The sequence below is a fragment of the Nothobranchius furzeri genome, chromosome 16 (assembly GCF_043380555.1).
Source record: "Nothobranchius furzeri strain GRZ-AD chromosome 16, NfurGRZ-RIMD1, whole genome shotgun sequence".
Lineage (NCBI taxonomy): Eukaryota > Metazoa > Chordata > Actinopteri > Cyprinodontiformes > Nothobranchiidae > Nothobranchius > Nothobranchius furzeri.
In genome coordinates, this window is record NC_091756.1 from 24403165 (window position 1) to 24425005 (window position 21841).

Sequence of the window (21841 nt, forward strand, 5' to 3'; positions counted from 1 at the left end):
GCTGCCCTGGGAATGGCTTAAGAAAGAAAGAAAGAAAGAAAGAAAGAAAGAAAGAAGACAGAATTAAAGAAGACAGAATTAAAGAAGAAAGAATTAAAGAAGAAAGAATGAAAGGAAGAATTAAAGAATGAAAGGAAGAATTAAAGAATGAAAGGAAGAATTAAAGAATGAAAGGAAGAATCAAAGAATGAAAGGAAGAATTAAAGAATGAAAGGAAGAATTAAAGAAAGAATGAAAGAAAGAAAGAATGAAAGAAAGAAAGAAAGGAAAGAAAGACAGAATTAAAGAATACAGAATTAAAGGAAGAATTAAAGAATGAAAGAAAGAATTAAAGAAATAATGAAAGAAAGAAAGAAAGAAATAATGAAAGAAAGAAGGAAGGAAAGACAGAATTAAAGAATACAGAATTAAAGGAAGAATTAAAGAATGAAAGAAAGAATTAAAGAATGAAAGAAAGAAAGAATTAAAGAAAGCAAGAAAGAATTAAAGAAGACAGAATTAAGGAAAGACAGAATTAAAGGAAGAATTAAAGAATGAAAGGAAGAAAGAAAGAATGAAAGAAAGAAAATTAAAGAAAGCAAGAAAGAATTAAAGAAAACAGAATTAAGGAAAGACAGAATTAAAGGAAGAATTAAAGAATGAAAGGAAGAAAGAAAGAAAGAAAGAAAGAATGAAAGAAAGAATTAAAGAATGAAAGAAAGAATTAAAGAATGAAAGAAAGAATTAAATAATGAAAGAAAGAATTAAAGAATGAAAGAAAGAAAGAAAGAAATAATGAAAGAAAGAAGGAAGGAAAGACAGAATTAAAGAATACAGAATTAAAGGAAGAATTAAAGAATGAATGAAAGAAAGAATTAAAGAATGAAAGAAAGAAAGAAATAATGAAAGAAAGAAAGAAAGAAATAATGAAAGAAAGAAGGAAGGAAAGACAGAATTAAAGAATACAGAATTAAAGGAAGAATTAAAGAATGAAAGAAAGAATTAAAGAATGAAAGAAAGAAAGAAAGAAAGAAAGAAAGAAAGACAGAAAGAAAATGATCTTTTCTAAAGCGCCTCTCAACATAAAAATCATGAGGCGCTTCACAAGAACAAAAAATTCTAAATCTCAAACTGCAGAAGACTGGTACTAGCAGTTCCTCCAATGGGTTAAATGTGTTGCCCCAGGACACATTTCCCCACAGTGTAATCAATAAAGTCTACGCTACTCAATTCTAATTTAATAATAAAACAGATAGATTTATTTTTCCTTTAATAAATGGAATAACTTATTTGAATTTATTCCAGTTATCCTTGTTTAATTTTGAAATTTGTTCACTGATCTGCAACAAAAATGTGTGACTAAAAGCAAAAATAGAAAACAAAAACAACAAAGGACACATCCTTTCTTACAGCACTGTAAATTTAAATGACACAACTAATATTTGCTCAACTACTAAAAGAAAAATTGAGCTGGGATTCAAACCTCTACGACACATAGGGTTCACCCTACTTATGATGTGTTGATGTGATAGAAACATTTTAATTACAAGACTTATTTGTTTTTTATATAGCCTTTTGCTTCAGAACACATCATGATGTCTTGGTTGCTACATGTTGAGGACATCTTTCAATGGTGCTCATTCTTCATTGGTGTGATGTAATTGGTCCCATTAATTCAATTACTCCTGCAGTTCAGCTGGTTGTTCTGTAAGCCCTGGGGATAGCCTCTGAGTCAGTACCAATCTGGGCCTGGCAATTACTAGCAAACTAAATATATTTGCTTCTGACTCATTCTTATTGCAGCAAATATCACACATTATTGGGAAAGTTTCGAAGAAAGTTTATATTTTTCTGTCAGCGAAGAACTCTTCAAGGATGGCTTACTGTTAACAGTCACCTTTTGTGTCTGCAGCTCAACGACACAAAGAAACCCATACTTTAGTTCAGTTGTCAGTAAAGTTCAGCTTCACTATTTTCTATCTCTAATTTCATCTCAGAAATGTTGCTGTACAATGGGACAGCTGGCTTCTACTGTTGTCTTAAAGCAATAATAATCTCTTCTATGTGGGTTTTCTATGGTTGGATACTCAACCGATTATAAGGATCTTAATTATCAGACAAGCCACATTCCCAAGCTTTAAGCTGTTGTTCTGTAGATGAAACCCAAAGTCTGGACCTGTCAGCCTCCTACACAGGCAGCAGTTTTTTCCTTTTAGGTGAGACTGTTGTCATTGACAGTGACTATGACTGACTGGCTTACTCTGCTTTATTGATTTGATTGCTTAAGAATCGCTTACATTAGTGATAGACTGATTTCTCAAGCACGTGTCCTCTTCTAAACATCGTCTATCAAGGGCATTGCAGATCACAAACCACCCAGCACTTCAGTTTTGGAGAAATAAATTCAACCTCAGCATCAAGCTTCTCAATTCTATTAAAGAAAAGCAGATGAATGAGACATGTTAGGTTGGCTCTTTAGTCAATAGCATAACTTTTGGGATATCTGAGAAATGTTAATGAAATAAACCAGCCACTAAGAGTAGAACTAGCTGCTATACTGTTTTCTACAGTCTAATCTAAGGTCATCAGTCCATTGTACAACAGCACAATGGTCTAACACTCAGCAGTTATTTGTCAAGATCCCATAACAAAAACAATAGTAGTTAATGGTGAATTACTGAGAAAGTAGTAATTTGTTCCTTAGTAGGTACTTGTGAGGCTTCACTTTACTTTAGGGGTCACAAATGTAGTAAGTACTGGGTAAGTACTGAGTAAGTTATGATTCGTTCCTCCTCTGTTCCTTTGATAATTAAAGAGCAAGTCACCCCCAAATCAATTTTTTTGCTGATAAACTAGACAAATGAGTGTCTAATCGTGCAGTATACATGTATAGTCAGTGATTTGGCGCTTTAGTGCATCTTAGTTAAAATTAAAATATTCAGCCTAAAACTGTCAGTGTTGCGTCGTCGTCAGGTAAAAACTCTGCACTGCATTTTAATTTAAATCTGCCATCGCTATTGGCTAAGAGGTGCCCTATGAAATTAGCTGGTACCATATGATGTCACAATGTCATTGTGAGCATGTGTGTGCGTATATTTGTTAGCGACTCCACCCTCTTTGTCTGCCTGGCAACAGCATTTGTTGCATTTTTCAAACATGAAGTGGGAGTGGAGTAAGACTCTGGTAGGGGTAACTTGCTCTTTAACTACCCATTAGTCCCTACTTAAGACCGGTGGGGTTTTTTACCAGTGTGTCCTGGTTAACTACCCATTAGTCCCTGGTTTATTATTACCTCCTACATCGTTCTCTACTAATGAATCGCAAATTCCTGTCCCTTATTGTAAAATGTTGTCGATTTCTTTAAAATTAGAGGTTAAACATTTTGTAAAGGATCATAAATCACTATACACTTCATGCCAAAGGTCAAACCAGTTGTGTCCAACCCTAGGCCTTGAGGACCAGTATCCACCATGTTTTAGTTTTTTCCCTGCTCCAAAACACTAACTACTAGTCAGCTGTGATTGGCTCGATTTGAATTCTCAGAGGGTGGGATTATTTGAATGGGAGCATTGGCATGGCTGCCCAGGCTGACGCCCGGAACACACCAGTAGCGAAGCGCCGCAAAGCGGATTGCGCAAGAAATTTGCATTCTGCCCGTTGTTCCTCTGTTCACATCGGGTGAGAATTTCTGATGAGTGCTTGTTAAAGTTAAAGTTAAAGTCCCATTAGTTGTCACACACACAGGTGTGTGTGTGAAATTTGTTCTCCGCATTTGACCCATCCCCTGGGGGAGCGGTGAGCTGCAGACACAGCCGTGCTCGGGAACCATTTGGTGGTTTAACCCCCAATCCAACCCCTTAATGCTGAGTGTCAAGCAGGGAGGCATTGGATCCCATTTTTTCAAAGTCTTTGGTATGACCCGACCAGGAATCGAACCATGATCTCCCAGTCTCAGGGCGGACACTCTGCCACTAGGCCACTGAGAAAGGTGCTCACGCCTACTGATTTCCAACCCTATCACCCCACACCTGTGCCCTTGCTGTGTGTGTGTGTACCAGTTTGCGCTGCTTGTTGATATCAGAAACAGTGCTGATCCTGCTTCTGTTTTATAGACCAGTTCCGTTCTAAATGGTCATGTAAATAACTTGTGTTTGTGGTCATGTACAATGCTATTGTATATTTAACTTTGAATGAAATGTATTTGTTTGTATTCACATTAATTAAATCCATCTTTTGCCGTAAAAACTGCATTTAAAATTAAGGAAACGCTACGTTTCTCCACGGGGGGGGGGGGGGGGGGGGTGTGTGAGTGTGTGTGGATCATTGTTCATTTTCATCTCTCTAGTCTGTTTAAATACAAATCGCGGTGTTTTATTGAGAAACATTTCTTGATTTACCGAAATTTCCGGACTATAGAGCGCACCTCAATATAAGCCACACCAGCAAAAAAAAAAAAAAAGGTTTTCTACACACGCCGCACTCAAATACAAGCCGCTGCGCAGCAGCCACATGCACAGCACATGTATGCATGCAGATAATTAGACAGAAAGATTGCTTTTAACTTGAAAGCTGCAGAATATGCATTCCTCCGCGTTTTCCACGACGAGGGTGTGTCTGATGTGTAAACGTGCCGCTTTAAATCAAAGAGCGTCTTCTTCCGCGCAAAACGTTTTGCCGTGCCTGTCCCACTTTAGTGCTGGAGATTGCCTCTAGTGGTTGTTGGCCAACAAAAATCAACACATGAGCCACAACATGATATTGGTCGCAGGCTTCAAAGCACAGGGAAACAATAGCGGCTTGTAGACAGGAAATTTACTGGCCTGCCTCTTCTGTTTTGGTTTGACTTCCTGCTAGAATTGACGCAGACCCCTCACGGCTCACGAAAAAATTAGAGCTCATGCCAAAACGATTGCTGCACGATGTGAGCCTTTGTGGCGCTTCACAGCTGATGTGACCGAGAGCGTAGGTTAACAAGGGCGCAGATTAAGCGTTCGTCGTTCCACAGCGCTTCGCGGCGCATCGTCACGCTTCGGCATCTGGTGCATTCCGGGCGTTACCATACCATACCATACCATGTTTATTTCCATAGAACACAGAAAAAAAAGCTTGAAAGCTTTAAAAAAAATTATCAAAGAACATATCAACAATAATATCAGAAAAACAAAACACAAAGAAAAAAGAGTCACAGGCAAAACGCCAAGTCATAAAAGTGGGTCTTTAGTCATGATTTAGAAATAGCGATGGACGACGCCTGTCTACGAGGAAGTGCATTCCAGAGCATGGTAGGCGTGGAGAGTAGCAAAAGATCAGCTGACCTCAGTGTGCATACTGGTACATAGGGAGTGAGAAGGTCAGATAAATAAGAAGGTGCGAGACCATTGAAAGCTTTAAACACAAAGAGCAGTACGCTAAACCTCAGCCTAAAAGTTATGGGAAACCAATGGATGTGCCCTAGAACTGGAGTGATATGACTGCATCTATTTGTGTTTGCCAGGAACCTCGCTGCAGTGTTCTGTACAATCAGCAGCCAATTCAGCACCGAAACAGGAGTGCCGATGAGAAGTGTATTTGTGTAGTCCAGATGAAAGGTGCTAAAGGCATGAATAACAGATTCCAAATGTGAGTGTTTGAATTCATTCAAGCGTGTTATACGGCCTAATGGCAAGAAAGATGATTTAACAACCACATTTTTCTGAGGGACCATCGAAAAGTCAGCATCTAATTTTACCCCTAGGCTGGTGACACACTGTTTGAGACCAAAGTCCAGAAAATGGTAAATGGCCTGTATTTGATATAGCGCCTTCTAGAGTCCTAGAACCCCCCCAAGACGCTTCACAATCAGCCATTCACACATTAAAACCCTGGTCGTGATGAGCTACACTGTAGTCACAGCTGCCCTGGGGTACACTGACAGAGGCGAGTCTGCCGTACATAGGCGTCACCGGTCCCTCCGACCACCACCAGCAGGCAAGGTGGGTTAAGTTGCCCAAGGACACAACGACAGAGACAGACTGAGCGGGGCTCAAACCTGCAACCTTACAATTACGGGGTGAGCACTAAACTCCTGTCTCACCATCGCCCCAAGATTTGGAACATAAGAGGAGCAAGACAGATTTCTAGGTCAAAAATTTTTTACTCAGTTTTGAAGTCATTAAGCTTGAGGAAGTTTGCAACTAACCCCCCTTCACATCTGAGAGTCAGAAATGTTTAAGTCCGAGTTTGGTCTATTTATAGCAAAATAGATCTGGCCACCATCAGTGTTGCTATGGTAACTGATATCATACCTCTTGAAAATGTTTCCCAAAGGGAGAAGATAAATGGAAAAAAGGAGGGGACAAGGACACCAATGTATTCAAATCTTAGTGATGTGTCTAACTGAGGTGAAAATTGCTGGATGTGAGATTGTAAGTGCATGTTTCTCTAAATCCACGGCAACAGCTTAAATAGGACGCCACTCAGTGTAACCTGGACATGTGGTCCTCATTACTGTACCTCGCCAAACATTCTCTGACCCATTTAGTGTGATAACTTTAACAGGATATGCAACATTCAAACATTTCTATCACAACCTGCCAAACATCCACATACATACACACACACACACACACACACACACACACACACACACACACGCACACACACACACACACACACACACACACACACACACACAGCTGACTGTACCATTATGCATTTTCTGCCCTGTTATATGTCGACGAAAGTGCTAATGTCCATGTTATATAACACTTTGATTATGCAGGCTCATTTAAACACCACAGGTAGGATGTGACTGAAAAGACATTGTATAAACAAATCTGTTTGGCCATTCATAAAAAAAAAATCTCTCAAGCTTTCAACAATATAAGCTAACCTCAATTTCTGACCTCCAAAGGGACAACTGGTAACCCATTAAGATCTGAAAGCCAATCATCACATTTTTCTTATATCATTTTGCATCACTTGTGTTTTGTTATTCCAGCCTTTAAAAATGGGTACTTTAGATCTCCTGAGGAGTAGAGACTTCCCGTTTGTACTCTAGTTGTTAAATAAGTAGGCCTACAACTCAGTCTTAGATCCGTGAGATCAACATGTTAGGTGTAACTCTATGTAGACGGGATGCCTCTGAGCAGTTAGTTTCAACCATCAGGTCATTGTGACACCTGGAACTTGAAATAGAGAGGTGTCAAATTACAGCCCACATCTACAGGCCGTGTTCTCAATTATGTGTTTTCCACACAGGGAGGAATAGGAAAGGACACGCGGTGTACAGGAGTTGTAAAATCCTCTTTAGACACTTGAGCCTCTTGGAATCAGCCTGAGGCTGGATTGGTAATTTGATACTAGACTGGTGGGTTGATGCACTTTTGCACAAGCGCTTGTTTTTGTTGTGTCAAAGATTGTCAGTTCATCACACAGGAGGATCAACCTATTAGTTTATCTTTTATATCATTAGTCTGGATCTTATGGCCCTAGGTAGACAGGTTCTAAGCCAGCAAAGGTCAAAGGTCACTTAACGAGGTACACCTGCTTAATTGATGATTAACATAAAAATATGATAATCCAGTAATAAGATGGCAACTCATTGCAATTAGTCATGTAGCTGTAGTGAGGATCTTCAAACTGAGCATCAGAATGCAGAGAAAAGAGGGTGTAAGAGACATAAGCCAAGAGACACTATGGGTGACGGTGGCTCAGGGATTTGGAGTTTACACTGTAATCAGACGGTTGCTGGTCCATACCCAGGCTCTGTCAGTTGTTGTGTCTTTGGGCATGACACTACACCCTTGCCTGCTAGTGGTGGTCGGATGCACTGGTGGCACCTGTGCTTGGCAGCCACACCTGGGTCAGCATGCCACAAGTCAGCTGTATCTCCACCAGCATTTGAATGTCTATGTTAACACTATGAGCACTGTGTTCCCACACAGCGTGGTCCACAGATAGGACGAAGAAGAGTAGGGACCGGACCACGCCCCAGGCGAACCGGAAAGCACCCGCAACCATGGCAGGAACCACAGGACGTTCGGACCCAAACGAACCGGACCCTCAGGCAGCAGGCAGCCGAATCAGGCGATGGTGTAGAGAGGTCCTCCCAGGAGGCGAAGACCAATGACAAGACTTAGAATGACAAGGGATAGCAGCGCCCCTTGGTGGCGAATAACGAGATCGCCCTCATTTTTCACCCAGACACAGAAAAAAGATTTTTTATGTTAATTAATGATTCTAAACCATAACAAAGTGTACAATTTTAATAAAACCTGGCAAAGGCTCGCCATTTATGTAATGGGAAATAGTGGAGTAATGTGGGCTAAAAAAATAGCTTTAAAAGCTATTTATTTCTATTCTCATTACTTGTGACCGATAGCTGTAATACTCTATTAATTATAGAATATCACCTCACTGGAGAAGGGCTGGACACTCCTTTGCTGGAGTTGCTCTGGGTGAGAGGCAGAGGGCTGGGGTTGGCTTTTTGTTAGCCCCAAGACTCTCTGCCTGTGTGTTGGGGTTTACCCCGGGGGACGAGAGGGTAGCTTCCCTACGCCTTCGGGTTGGGGAACGGGTCCTGACTGTTGTTTGTGCGTATGCGCCAAATATCAGTTCAGATTACTCACCCTTTTTGGAGTCCCTGGGACGAGTGCTAGATAGTGCTCCATCGGGGGACTCCATTGTCCTGCTGGGGGACTTCAATGCTCATGTGGGCAATGACAACATGACCTGGAGGGGTGTGATTGGGAGGAACGGCCCGCCTGATCTGATCTCGAGTGGTGTTTCACTATTTTACTTCTGTGCAAGCCGCAGTTTGGCCATAACAAACACCATGTTCAAACATAAGGATGCCCATCGGTACACTTGGTACCAGGGCAGCCTAGGTCGCAGGTCGATGATAGACTCTGTAGTCGTATCAACTAACCTGCAGCCGTATGTTTTGGACACCCGAGTGAAGAGACGAGCGGAGCTGTCAACTGATCACCACCTGGTGATGAGTTGGATCAGATGGCAGGGGAAGATGCCGCGTAGACTTGGCAGACCCAAACGCATAGTGAGGGTTTGATGGGAACGCTTGGCAGAAGAACCTGTCAAGACAGTCTTCAACTCCCACCTCCAGCAGAGCTTTGACCGCGTCCCGAGAGCAGTGGGGGACATTGACTCTGAGTGGGCCTTGTTCCACTCTGCGATTGTTGAGGCGGCTGTTGCTAGTTGTGGTCGCAAGGTGGCCGGTGCCAGTGGTGGTGGCAACCCCCATACCCACTGGTGGACACTAGAGGTTCGGGGAGCCGTCAGGCTGAAGAAGGAGGCTTACAGGTCATGGCTGGTCTGTGGGTCTCTGGAGGCAGCAGACAGGTACCGGATAGCCAAGCGGGCTGCAGCAGTGGCAGTTGCCGAGGCAAAACCTCGGGAGTGGGAGGAAATTGGTGAGGCCATGGAGAAAGACTATCGATCGGCGCCAAAGAGGTTCTGGCAAACTGTCCGGCGCCTCAGGAGAGGGAGGCAGCAACTCGCTCACACTGTTTACAGTGGGGATGGGGAGCTGCTGACGTCAACTGGGGCTATAGTCGGACAGTGGAAGGAATGCTTTGAGGAACTCCTCAATCCCACCTACGCGCATTCCGAGGAGGAACCAGAGCCAGGAGACCTAGGGAAGGACTGTCCAATCTCTGGGGCAGAAGTTGCTGAGGTAGTCAAACAACTACACAGAGGCGGAGCCCCGGGGTGGATGAGATTCGTCCTGGGTATATCAAGGCTATGGATGTGGGTAGGGCTGTCGTGGTTGACACATCTCTGCAACATTGCATGGTCATCGGGGGCAGTTTCTGTAGAGTGTCAGACCAGAGTGGTGGTCCCCATCTTTAAGAAGTGTGACCGGAGGGTGTGTTCCAACTATAGGGGGATCACACGCCTTAGCCTCCCTGGAAAGGTCTACTCCAAGGTACTGGAGAGGAGGGTCTGATCGATGGTTGAATCTCAGATTGAGGAGGAGCAATGTGGTTTTCGTCCTGGCCGTGGAACTGTGGACCAGCTCTATACCCTTGCAAGGGTGATGGAGGGGGCATGGAAGTTTGCCCAACCAATCCACATGTGTTTTGTGGATTTGGAGAAGGCTTATGACTGTGTGCCCAGGGGCACCCTGTGATGGGACGCTCCAGGAGTATGGGGTGGGTGGCCTTTTGTTAAACACCATTCAGTCCCTTTACCAGAGGAGCGTGAGTTTGGTCCGCAGAGATGGTAGTAAATCGGACCTGCTCCCAGTGAGGGTTGGACTCTGCCAGGGCTGCCCTTTGTCACCGGTTCTGTTCATAACCTTTATAGACAAAATTTCTAGGTGCAGCCGTGGTGTTTAGTGTGTCGAGTTTGGTGGCAGGAGAATCTCGTCTCTGCTTTTTGCGGATGATGTGGTCCTCCTAGCTTCATCCAGCTCTGACCTTCAGCTCTTGCTGGGTAGGTTCGCGGCCGAGTGTGAAGCGGCTGGGATGAGGATCAGCACCTTCAGGGATGAGGATCAGCACCTCCAAATCTGAGACCATGGTTCTCGGCCGGGAAAGGGTGGCTTACCAACTCTGGGTCGGGAGAGAGGTCCTACCTCAAGGGAAGGAGTTTAAGTATCTTGGGGTCTTGTTCACGAGTGAGGGTAGGAAGGATCGGGAGATCGACAGGCAGATTGGTTCAGCATCTGCAGTGATGCGGACGCTGAGCCGATCTGTCATGGTGAAGAGACCGAAAGAATGAGATCACGGATACAAGCGGCCAAAATGAGTTTCCTCTGTAGGGTGGCCGGGCTCAGCCTCAGAGATAGGGTGAGGAGCTTGGACATTCGGGAGGGACTCGGAGTAGAACAGAGTCTCCTCCAGATCGAAAGGAGTCAGTTGAGGTGGTTTGGGCATCTGGCCAGGATGCCTCCTGGACGCCTCCCCGGGGAGGTGTTTCGGGCATGTCCTGCCGGCAGGAGGCCTCCGGGTCGACCCAGGACACGTTGGAGAGGTAACATCTCCAATCTGGTCCAGGAACGCCTTGGGGTACTGTTCATCTTTATTATCGGATGAAGCTGCGTTCAGCTGATGAAGTCATCTGATTAAAAAGCTGAGTTGTGCAGACTCACAGACTCCTGACAAGGGAAGATACAGCAGAACATGTAGCAGCCAGGGTAATTTGCTCTGGCTACTTATGACCTGTGGGATCTTTAAAATCAGTCCATTTCGTGACTATTTCCCATTACATATGAATGAATCACTGTGCGTTGGTGTCCTCAGACTCAGTAAACCCACAATACAAGTGCAGGTCATTTTTTATTCATACCATGTTACAAAGACAAGGATCTCAGATATGCACTGGTTTCTCCCAAGGTCTGCAGAAAAGCATGTCTGAAGCTCACCAAGCAGAACCTGGAAGCAGATGGACTCCAGCAGCAGAAGACCACACCAGGTGTCTCTTTTTGGCTAAAAACAGGAAACTGAAGCAACAATTCACACAGGATCACCGGACTGGGGCCTCATTTATAAAGCTTGCTGATGCACAAAAAAGGGTCTGTTTTAATGCAACCTTTGTGATTTATAAAGAAAAAATTCAAGGATATTTGTGTTAAACTTTAGCTAACTTTGAGCCTGGCAGAAGCACACGGTGAACCTGGCAGAGCAGCCGGTGAAATGGTAAATTGAAGTTACATTTACAGATCCATGTTCTTTCTTTCTTTCTCTCTCTCTCTCTCTCTCTCTCTCTCTCTCTCTCTCTCTCTCTCTCTCTCTCTCTCTCTCTCTCTCTCTCTCTCTCTCTCTCTCTCTCTCTCTCTCTCTCTCTCTCACACACACACACACACACACACACACACACACACACACACACACACACACACACACACACACACACACACACACACACACCTGAGCCTGGTTTAAACACCACAGCCTATATGAGTTTTGTTGCTGAGCATGTCCATCCCCTTATGATCACATGGACCCATCTTCTGACGTTTTCTTCCAGGATAACACACACTGTCAGATCATCCCTAACAGGTTTCTAGCACAAGACCATTAGTTTACCCGACTCCAACTGCAGTCTAGAACCTTTGGCATGTGGTGGAATGAGAGGTTCTCTTCATAGACGCAACGGTGTGATGCTGTAACGTCAGGATGGACGGACCAGAACCTCTGAGGAGGGTTTATAACACCTTGTTAAATCATGAAGCACCGAGGCAGTCCAACTGTGATAAATGAAAGTGAACTGTTTGTTTAATTTTCTTTCTTGTCCATCCTCCAGATCAAGTGTCCTTTCTTTGAGAAATGTTATGTGCCGAAAGCCAACAGCCTTCACACACTAGCTCTTGGCTATCTCACCTCTCTTCACTTGTTGATAGAAGCAGAGAAAGACACATGGGGAATCCTGTCAACTTCCTGTCATTATTTGTCATGAAATGATGGACAAGAATGGTGCAGAACGTGACCCAGTCGGTGTGGATCATAGGTATGAGTCACTCAGCAGAGTGACCTAGAAAACAAGGCTTAGCAAATGGTCACCATGATGTGCTCATGTAACTATGGCATGATATGTCCCTCTAAATAAAAACATCACATGCCAACATGAATAAATCAATTATCAATTATTTTAATGCTTAAGGCATTTGTTCTCCAAAACATAATGTGCTGTCTGCTGCTTAGCATTCCCACAACATGTAGCAGGTAAACACATTTATTTGCACCTTCAAGTGTTTTTCTGTTTACGCCTCTGGCTGTAAGCATCACTGACGCTCGAGCCACACGGCTGCAGAGTAACACATCTCCTACTTAGCTGCCTGGAACCTGTTTTCAAAACTTAAGTAATCTTTTATTGTTATATTCTAAATCTGTGTGGACACTGGTTTCTTTGTCTGACAAACTCGACAAAAACTTTGTTTAGGGGAGACAGCCACACTAAATCTCCTGAATGGTTTCACCTTTGACCATTCGAGTGAATGAGCAGGCTGGATACTACCAGCAACAACCACAGACCCACTAGCAGCACGGTGTTTATGAAAGTTCATGCACATTTCACTAGATCTGTTCCACAATGTTGTAGCACATACACTAATGGAACCGGTCACACCACATGGAAAAATAAAACTACCATTGCAAATATTTTTCTAATAAGGTTCACTTTAAAAAGGTCAAAACAACATAAAAGGGTTTGCAGCTTTAAGCTATTGTTTTCAAACTGGTTTCAATGGTTTTTGAACAAGAAACATGAGCAGAGTCACATGGGACAGCACTCTGTCGCCCTCTGCTGACCAGAAACTGCACAAAACAGTTTGTGGTTCAGGTAGAAACACCAGTGCGAGGTGTTTTACAGCAACAGCTGTTTACTGTGCTAGTATATAAAGGCTAGCAGTTAGCTTTTTCAGTTCGCTGACTGCCAATGAATGCAATCAATGCACAAGAAGAAGTCTGGAAGTAAAAGTAAGAGAGAAATGTCTTTGGAGGGGAAGCAAAGAGCTGATACTGGAGTAAACATCAGTGCGGCCTGCACTAGTTTGAGGGAGATAGAGGCTACAAAGTCACAGACAATGGTGACCTGGCTTTGTTGCTACAGGAATTGCAAGTAATACTATTTTTTTGTCCAACAGTGTGGATCTTTTTACTTTGTAGTTTATTTAGTATCAGTTGGCTTGTGTTAGTGCTAGGTAGTTTTTTTGTACGTGTGTTTGAAAGTCTTGCTGTATAGAAAACAGGAACAAAAGAATAAAAATCCCAAGCATTCAGTTTAAATATTTGTTTGAATTTTCCATCCATCCATTTTCAGGCACTTATCCAGTGCCAGGTCACGGGGGCAGCATCCTCCCCAGCTACTTGGGCCAGCTCCTTCAAGGAAATCCCAAGGCGTTCCCTGACCAGTCGGGAGACATAGTCCCTCCAGCGTGTCCTGGGTCTTCCTTTAGGTCTCCTCCCAGTTGGACATACCCAAAAATCCTCACCAGAGAGGTGTCCAGGAGGCATCCTCACCAGACGCCCAAGTCACCTTGATGCCTCGATGCACCTTGAATTTTCTTTTTGTGCTAATTTCAGTGGTTTTATGTCTTAAGGTTCTATGGGATTCGTGTGGATCATTGTTTTACATTCAGAAACTGTTCCCACATGTTTCAAACTGACCTTGCTGGATCTTGCTTTTCCTACAAGTGACTCTAGTTTGCTCGTGATTTGACATGTAAGAAACAGATATTTTTGTTGTAGAAGTATTCAGGAGAAGATTCTCAGTCGTCTAGGTCAAGGTAATCCAAAAGGGTTAAAATGAAGACAACTGGACTTCCTTGGTTTCTTGAAGGTGTTTCACTTCTCATCCAACAAGATTTGTCAATTCTGACTGGAATATGGCTGTCATCAGGGGGTAGAGAGGAGGGGTATTCAGAGTAGTTTCTGCTCATTAAGCAACAACAGAACCCTTATGGATTGTAGAGGTACATTATGGCTTTGGCCAGAACCTTTGTTGTCAAACATCTATTATTCACTCCTCTTGCCAAATAGTTTGTGATTTTTCCTGGAGGACATTGAAAAAATCAAAATGTACAAAAGATTTTCTAAAATATTACAAACATCTAATCACCCTCTATTTTCAAGTGTGTATTTTCTCCTGATTAGGACTTTCCAGTCATTAAGTAATACATTCTTTCAAATGTCACTGTCACATTTAATTTACCTGTTCCTATCGCTCCATATGATTCACACCGTGCAGACGGTCTCACACCGAGTTTGATGCTCACCTAAAAAAGTTCCAGTGAATCCCAGAGCGAGAAAGCTGCTGACCACCAGTACCGTTCCCAGCACTATGAGCGCTATCCCAGCGTAGAAAACATCAGCCCGCTCCATCACCGACCACCGCGCCTGGGTCTTCATTACCACCGTCATACTGTGGAGTAATAAAAGCACAGCTTCTTTTATTTTGGTGGTACACAATAAGGTGTAGTATGTCTACAGCTGAGCCAGTCTCTTTGGATGTTTTATTATTGTATCTGTTAGTATTAAATATAGTTAATGTTAAACAGTCCTCACTGACTTTTGTTCATAAAGAATATTAAAGGTGTGGATCACTGATTGTACTGATTTCTGATTATAATAATTTCTGATAGAAAACCTTGAAAAAAAGACTTGGATATGAAAATCCTGACAGATCTACGTCACACTGTCACTAACATTCATGGACTCACCCATCTTGCCTCACGGCGGGGACGGCTGTTGTTGGTTTAGCGACCAGGAAACAGCAGAGATTGTCTCGGCTAGTAGAAGCTAACCTTTAGCATTAGCAACTCCACCACACAGCGAAACTCCTCCAGGCTTGTGTTATTTGTGGAGATGAAACATCAAAGTTGCAGAGCAAACAGTGTCAGTGGTAGAGTTGTGTTGCTGTTAGCCAATCAGAGGAGAGTTGTGCAATAACAGGAAGTAAAACTCCAAATCCTGTCATCTGAAGCTCTCTTCTGAGGTGGAAATTTTCTATTTCAATTTATTTGCTAAACAATGACTGTCTTCGTCTATATATCTATGTCCTGCAGGATATTTGGGACTATGACCTCTAACCAGCATGACCTCTAACCAGCATGACCTTTCTGGGAACATGAAGGTTTTACAGTTATTTTGTCTGAGAATTTTGTCGGTAGAATTAAGATAACAGGGGAAAGCATCTTGCTTACTCTTTAGCCCAAAGCACAACACTCTAAACAACAGCAGCCTCTTGACACGTGACTGAAAACTGAATAAACACTTTCCAATTGCACCTAAAGTTTGATATCAGCTGTGTTATTCCATTTTAAACCAGGATATAAGACTCTGGAGAGCAGCGAGCACCTGCAATTTATTGACAGAACAGATCAAACTACACAGAGTTCTTCTTCATTAGAAACATTAAAAGATAAAACTAAACAGAAAACAACAGCTGCACACAAAACCCTTTTCATGACCCCCACAGTCTCATTTGATGCTGTTTGTGTGTGTGTGCGTGTGTGTTTGGTGTAATTCTGAGGAAAAAGCACTTGTTTGTGAGAGTGCGTTTAACTTTGTCTGACGTCAGCCGATCGCTCTCTGCGGCTGATGAGAGTGCCGTGGGTTGAGTAGCCAGTCATACAGCAAAAGCCTTTTCTATCGAGCGCTTTCCCACAATGCTTCAGCTTATAAACGGGCTGGCGACTTCCTTAAAAAGCACTCAGTTTGGTTACAGCAAAGCCTGTTTGAAAAGACGTCACTGACTAATGTTATTACTATTAAAACTCTGTGGCATTTATCACCATAGGGCTCAGTTTGCACTTCGTACATTGCAGTGCAGTTGCAGGATTGAAGGTGTTCACTGCTGAGGATAACTAAATAATTGTGAATTCTTTCCAGAAACATGGAGAGCAGAACATCAAACATAGACACCAACAAAATAAACCAAATCTTCAGTATCGATCAGTCACCATATAAACAACTTAAAGCTAAACAGCTCACAGCTGCTCTTGATGAACAGAACATCTGTGATAGTTTCCAGCCAGGTTTCCGTAGAGCTCATTCTACTGAAACAGCTCTTCTTTATGGGGAGAAAAGAGTCTCAAAAGATCTGTGTGTGTGTGTGTGTGTGTGTGTGTGTGTGTGTGTGTATCTAAATTTGTGCATGTGTATCTAGATTTGTGTGTGTGTGTGTGTGTGTGTAACTCTTGATTTGTAACTTATGTTTACATTTTCTTGTGTTACTTCAGCTCCTGCACATACAAATCATTGAACACACACGCGCGCACACACACACACACACACACACAAGCACACGCACACGCACACTCACACACACACACACACACACACACACACACACACACACACACACACGCAGGGTTTGGTGGGAAGGTAATGTGTTTACTGAAAAACAAAAATGGCTCCCAAGTCAAAACTAGGTTTGGGTTAAATAGAAGAAAACTGGGTTACGGGGTCTGTGTGGACTCTTATGGTGCTCTTCCTTTGTTAAAGGAACCAGGAAGTGTAATGTGATGCAGCGTGTTGCTCTGACACGTCAGACACAAAGAGCTACCGCTGGGCTGTCTGTTAAATAAGATGGCCTTGACGGCACACTGCTGGGATTTGGATTAGAAGGTAGATGGAAAACGGGGTCTGGGGGATGGAGATGTGGGTAGGGGGTGAGCGGTTCAGAGGACTGACTACCGTAACAATGGATAATGACTCATCGCAGATTCTAGGCAAACTTTTGTGAACAGTACGTGAACTTGAGGCTGTGGTGCATTTTCAGATTAGATTACAGCAAACTGTCAAAAAGTCACTAGAAACTAAAAGTCTGAATAAAGTTAAAGTAAAGTTTAAAGGCACAATGAGGACGTTGGTTAAGGTGAAAGGGGGGAGGCGTTGCCTCCACAGCAAACCAAAGGTCAAGGATACTGGTTATAAATTATGTGAACATTTCAGATTGTAGCCATGAGGTTTTAAATAAAATTGCAACTACAGGACAGTGAAATAGTTTTCATGAATTTAAAATAAAGCTCTTCTGAAGACACACATTTAGATTTCCACAGCTAGATTGAAAGAAAATACAATGTGTTTAAAATTGCACAGCAAAATATTAATAATACGCTTTTCAGTCTCAGTATCACTAAAGAACAGACAGATAAGACATCTTCACACTTCTGTTGTCTGGCAAACGATACAGGGCAATAAAAACACACCACCAGGCTGTTAAACAGCTTTTATGCAAGAGACATCACTGAACTGAATGTTGCTGCTAGGAGGTCGCACTAACAGTGATTCTGATGGACAACTAGTGCACCACAGCACCTTTGCCGTAAGCTAGTTAACATGATACCTCAACATGTGACTGTTTACATTTGTATTATGTTCAATTTATAGTTTAGACTTGTCTTATTACTAGGGATGCAACAGTTCACGGGGGAGTGTTGAACCGTTTCGTTTCGGTCTGTTCGGGTCGGTCCACTTGCGTACCGTTTCGGTTTATTTTTTCCGTTAAATAATGAATTTTTATTTGCGTGATGTAAGAGCAGCAGATAAAAGTTCCTAGGCAACTCTCTGCACAGACGCTAGTGAAGCATGATGGCTGCACATGCCCAATCTCCATTTACAAAACGTGATCTGCAAATTCTGATCAAGGACTTTCAGAGCGGATCAAACCAGCTGGCTGTTGCTGCTACTGGATCTTGTAGAGACGCTGAACGGAGCGTTGCGTCGCCCCTCCCAAACTGTGCAGGCACGCAGCACATCTGCTGAACTTTCCCCCTGGGACAACAGATGAAAAGTTTTCATCCTACAATGAAAAATACGGCGCATAGGAAGCTCGTTATTTAATACGAGTTTTAAAGAAGAAACTTTGGGCGGTGTGAGGTGAGTTTTTAAGGCTCGCTGCAGAAATAAAAACACGGAGCATCAATAGTCAAACACAACACGTGTCTGTATGAGCGTGACACTCATAGCTGTACAAATAACCTGTGAAATAATCATGGCAGATGGGTGATGTGGGTGGAATATAGGGATGGGAGATAAACTCAGTTTTTTAGATGCATCGAGATGCGAACATGAATGATGATCAATCGATTTTATAAAAGTAAAAAAAACAATTTTATTAATGACTAGTCGCTAAAAGCGGAACTAAGCTAAAGGAAAGTCTGGTGCTTGGATGGAAAGATTACAGTATGCACAGGATAACATGGCTGACTGAGGAATATGGCCAGCACCACCAACATTTCTAAACTAGCACCCTCCCTGCACCCGTCCCCCCTCTCTACTGTCCACTGCTTGTTCCCTCCTCTCCATGATTCATCATGCTGCCTCACTGCCACCTACGACTGACTGGAAATTGTTTGTTGTTGTTGTTGTTGTTGTTAGCCTCAAGGGCAACATGCCGATTATAACTTGTAAGTCGCTTTGGACAAAAGCGTCTGCTAAATACATAAACATAAACATAAAAGCAAGCATATGGAATTACTTTGGTTTTAATGAGTTTGAGGGGAAAAGCGACCTGGACAAAAGCCATACAGTATTCACGTTGTGAAAACAAAACTGAAATATTTTGGAAACACAACAAACATGAGAAACCATGTTGATCGTTTTCACCCGGAGGAGAAAAAGACACCGGTAGCTGCGGCTGCCGCCACCAACCAGAGAACTATTGAGCAGGTGTTGTTAAAATTTCCACCAAACTCGGAAAAGGCAAACAGAATTACAAAGCCCATAGCAAGTTTTATCACAAAAGATTAACATCCATACAGCAGCAAGGCTTTTGTCCAGAAACAAAAGAAATAATCACATCACACCAATCCTAAAATCTTTACATTAACACAGACAGGGTTTTATACACTGGGGAGGATGAGAGGAAGATGAACTGCAGGTGTGTGGGGAGAGAGAGAGAGACCAGGTGAACTCAATTACTAATCAGGGGGGAAACTAACATGACCTAAAAATAACCCCTAAAGACAAGAAGAGCAGGAACATAACTAATAGCTTAAGAATGTATATCCTGTTTACATTTAGTTGATGGTCACTGTACAATTGATTAATCTTTTGTTCATTTATTGCCTAATTACTACCAGATTAGTTAAATTATTGAAATATTTTTCAGTAATTTTATTGGCCTCAAACCAGTTAGTCTCTCTTTTACCCAAGAAAATGAATTGTTGCTGTTTGGCTTTGCAGCAACATGATTTAAATGTAGTTTCTTGTGGAAAATGCTGCAATTTAACACTAAAACTCCCAAGGCAGTCATTTAGACTCTTTTCATATGGAATAACTTTAGTTAGATGGGTCTCATGTTGTCCTGGCTTTCTGGCTTTTCCTATTTTTGTATGTCCATTATTTTTGTTTTATAATTTCCATAAAATTTAATCAAAACAGAAATATAGTTGTTTTTATCTTTCTCACATAAGCCGTCAATCTGACTGTTACATGATAGTTTTCCCGCAGATGACGGAAAGCGTTACCATTGCTAAGCAACCAACTTTCCAGCTCGCAAACGCTCACTCTCTGTTCAAACTCCGTGTGAAATATCTGCGAAAACGGCTTTTAGAAGATGGTTCTCAGTGAAATAAGCATGAGAAATGAATCTGCCTCAGGCGGAGAGGGGAAAGCTGATGAAAACTGGTTAGTAGGGAGCGGCAGAGACTCTGACTGCAACACAGTAGACGATCTACTACCCTTCGCCCTCACCCACGGAAAGGATCCGTGTCGGTCACCCAGCAAACAACAGAGAGACTTCTTTTCAAGGTTTGGATTAACATTATATTTTCTCACCAGGGCTGCACATTACATAGCAAATATGTCGTGATCGCGTTATCAGTATGCACAATATGCATATCGCAAAGAACAGATAAATATCGCAATGAATGGTCAGCTCAAGTGTTTGCTGCATATAATGCATTCTGTCAAACGGAAGCATGATGTTTTTTTTTAACAAATCAAATAGAGCTCCTCACCCATTTGGCCAGTTGGATGGGTTCTCATAGGTTAGATGCCCGCCCCCGAGGCGGACGGCATTTAATTTTGATGGTTAGCAAACACCTGAGCTAGTTTTATTCTGATTTTCTTGGGATCCACTGATTGTTCATTTTCTTTTCAACTTTCCTCACATCTTTTGCTTTTCTCATTTTTATGAATTTTTTCAACTTTTTTTTTTTGTTTGTTTTTGATTATTTTTGTTCCTGAGTGAAGTTTTTATTTATCGCAAGTAATATTGTCATCGCAATAATAATCCTTTTTATCGCATATCGAAGGTTTTCCTAATATCGTGCAGCCCTAATATACAAGATGGTTTGGCAGGCTAGTGCTGTACCTTTGAAAGAAATTGTGAATTGAACTGAAATCGCAATTTCTGCTAGAAAAATCGCAATTCAATCTTTTCCTGAAATCGTTCAGCCCTATTTCTTACCATATTATTAGGTTCACACATCCATAAAGAGTTGCTTAATAACGCACTTGAACCGTTTTGCTCCACAACGTCATCGTCAGTCTGCATTTAATGGCCAAAATGACAGCCGTCAAACTGACGGTTACTGAGCATTCTAGTGTTAAGCTGATACTACAACAAATATTCCCAAGCACAACAAGAAAAAGTGATATGAATAAAACAATGACATCTAAGACATTTCAGTTTGTTGAATCACGTGTATTTCAGCTCCTAACCAGCCGAACCAACTCAGCATTCCTTTGTTGTTTTCAGTTATCACCAATACAAACGTATGAGGCACCAACAGACCCGGCCTGCACCAATGTGAAAACATTTTGTTCTTCACTGAAGTGAGTGAAGTTGTGCCTGAGTGGGTTTGACTCTACAGGGCAAATCCTTGTGAGCAGTGGCGGTTCTACATGGAATTACTCCCCGGGCGAGGCCCCCTTTGAAACATAGTTGACATCAGGTATGACTTGATCAAGTTTTGAAAAGCTCCTCTCAGCTTGAGCCACAGTGACTGGCAGAGCAGTCCAAAAGTTGGGGTAGATCTCCAATAGATCTTCATCATGATCCATAATATTTTAGAATTGCCTCTGAAATTGTAATTTAAACTGACATAAAAAACTGTAGACTACCAAAAATGCCAACTTTTACAGAACAAATCAGGTAAAAATAATCAGTGCAGCCATCTGCAATAAATAAACAGGATAGTTAGTGGTGACTGGGGAGTTTTCTTCTGCTTGTACAGTTGTTTTATTTATTATTATGTGAACATGATCAACATGTGTTTGTTGTTGTTCAGGCAGGCCACAGGCTGCAGCGAGTATTTGACAAATCCTAGTTTGAATCAGCAAAAAATGATTCAAGGAATTTTTTCGAACCATTTGAATATTCGTTTCAATATTTCAGCCCTATTAGTTCTGTTAGCAATTAGCTGACCGAATTTAACCGTTAAAATCCCAGTTAACTGGTTCAAAAAATT

General features: G+C 42.3%; 1 protein-coding gene across 3 annotated transcripts in view; it reads right to left on the minus strand.

The window, feature by feature from the left end:
- The window catches only part of pemt (phosphatidylethanolamine N-methyltransferase), a 131397-nt gene that overhangs the window by 25616 nt on the left and 83940 nt on the right, over positions 1-21841 (minus strand). For all 3 annotated transcript variants that reach the window (XR_011516841.1, XM_070545397.1, XM_070545396.1), the window contains one exon: positions 14696-14841. Coding sequence is in view for 2 of the 3 variants with exons in the window: in XM_070545397.1 (XP_070401498.1) it covers positions 14696-14841 (146 nt within the window). In the remaining variant the exon portion in view is untranslated. The remainder of the gene's footprint in view (positions 1-14695; positions 14842-21841) is intronic.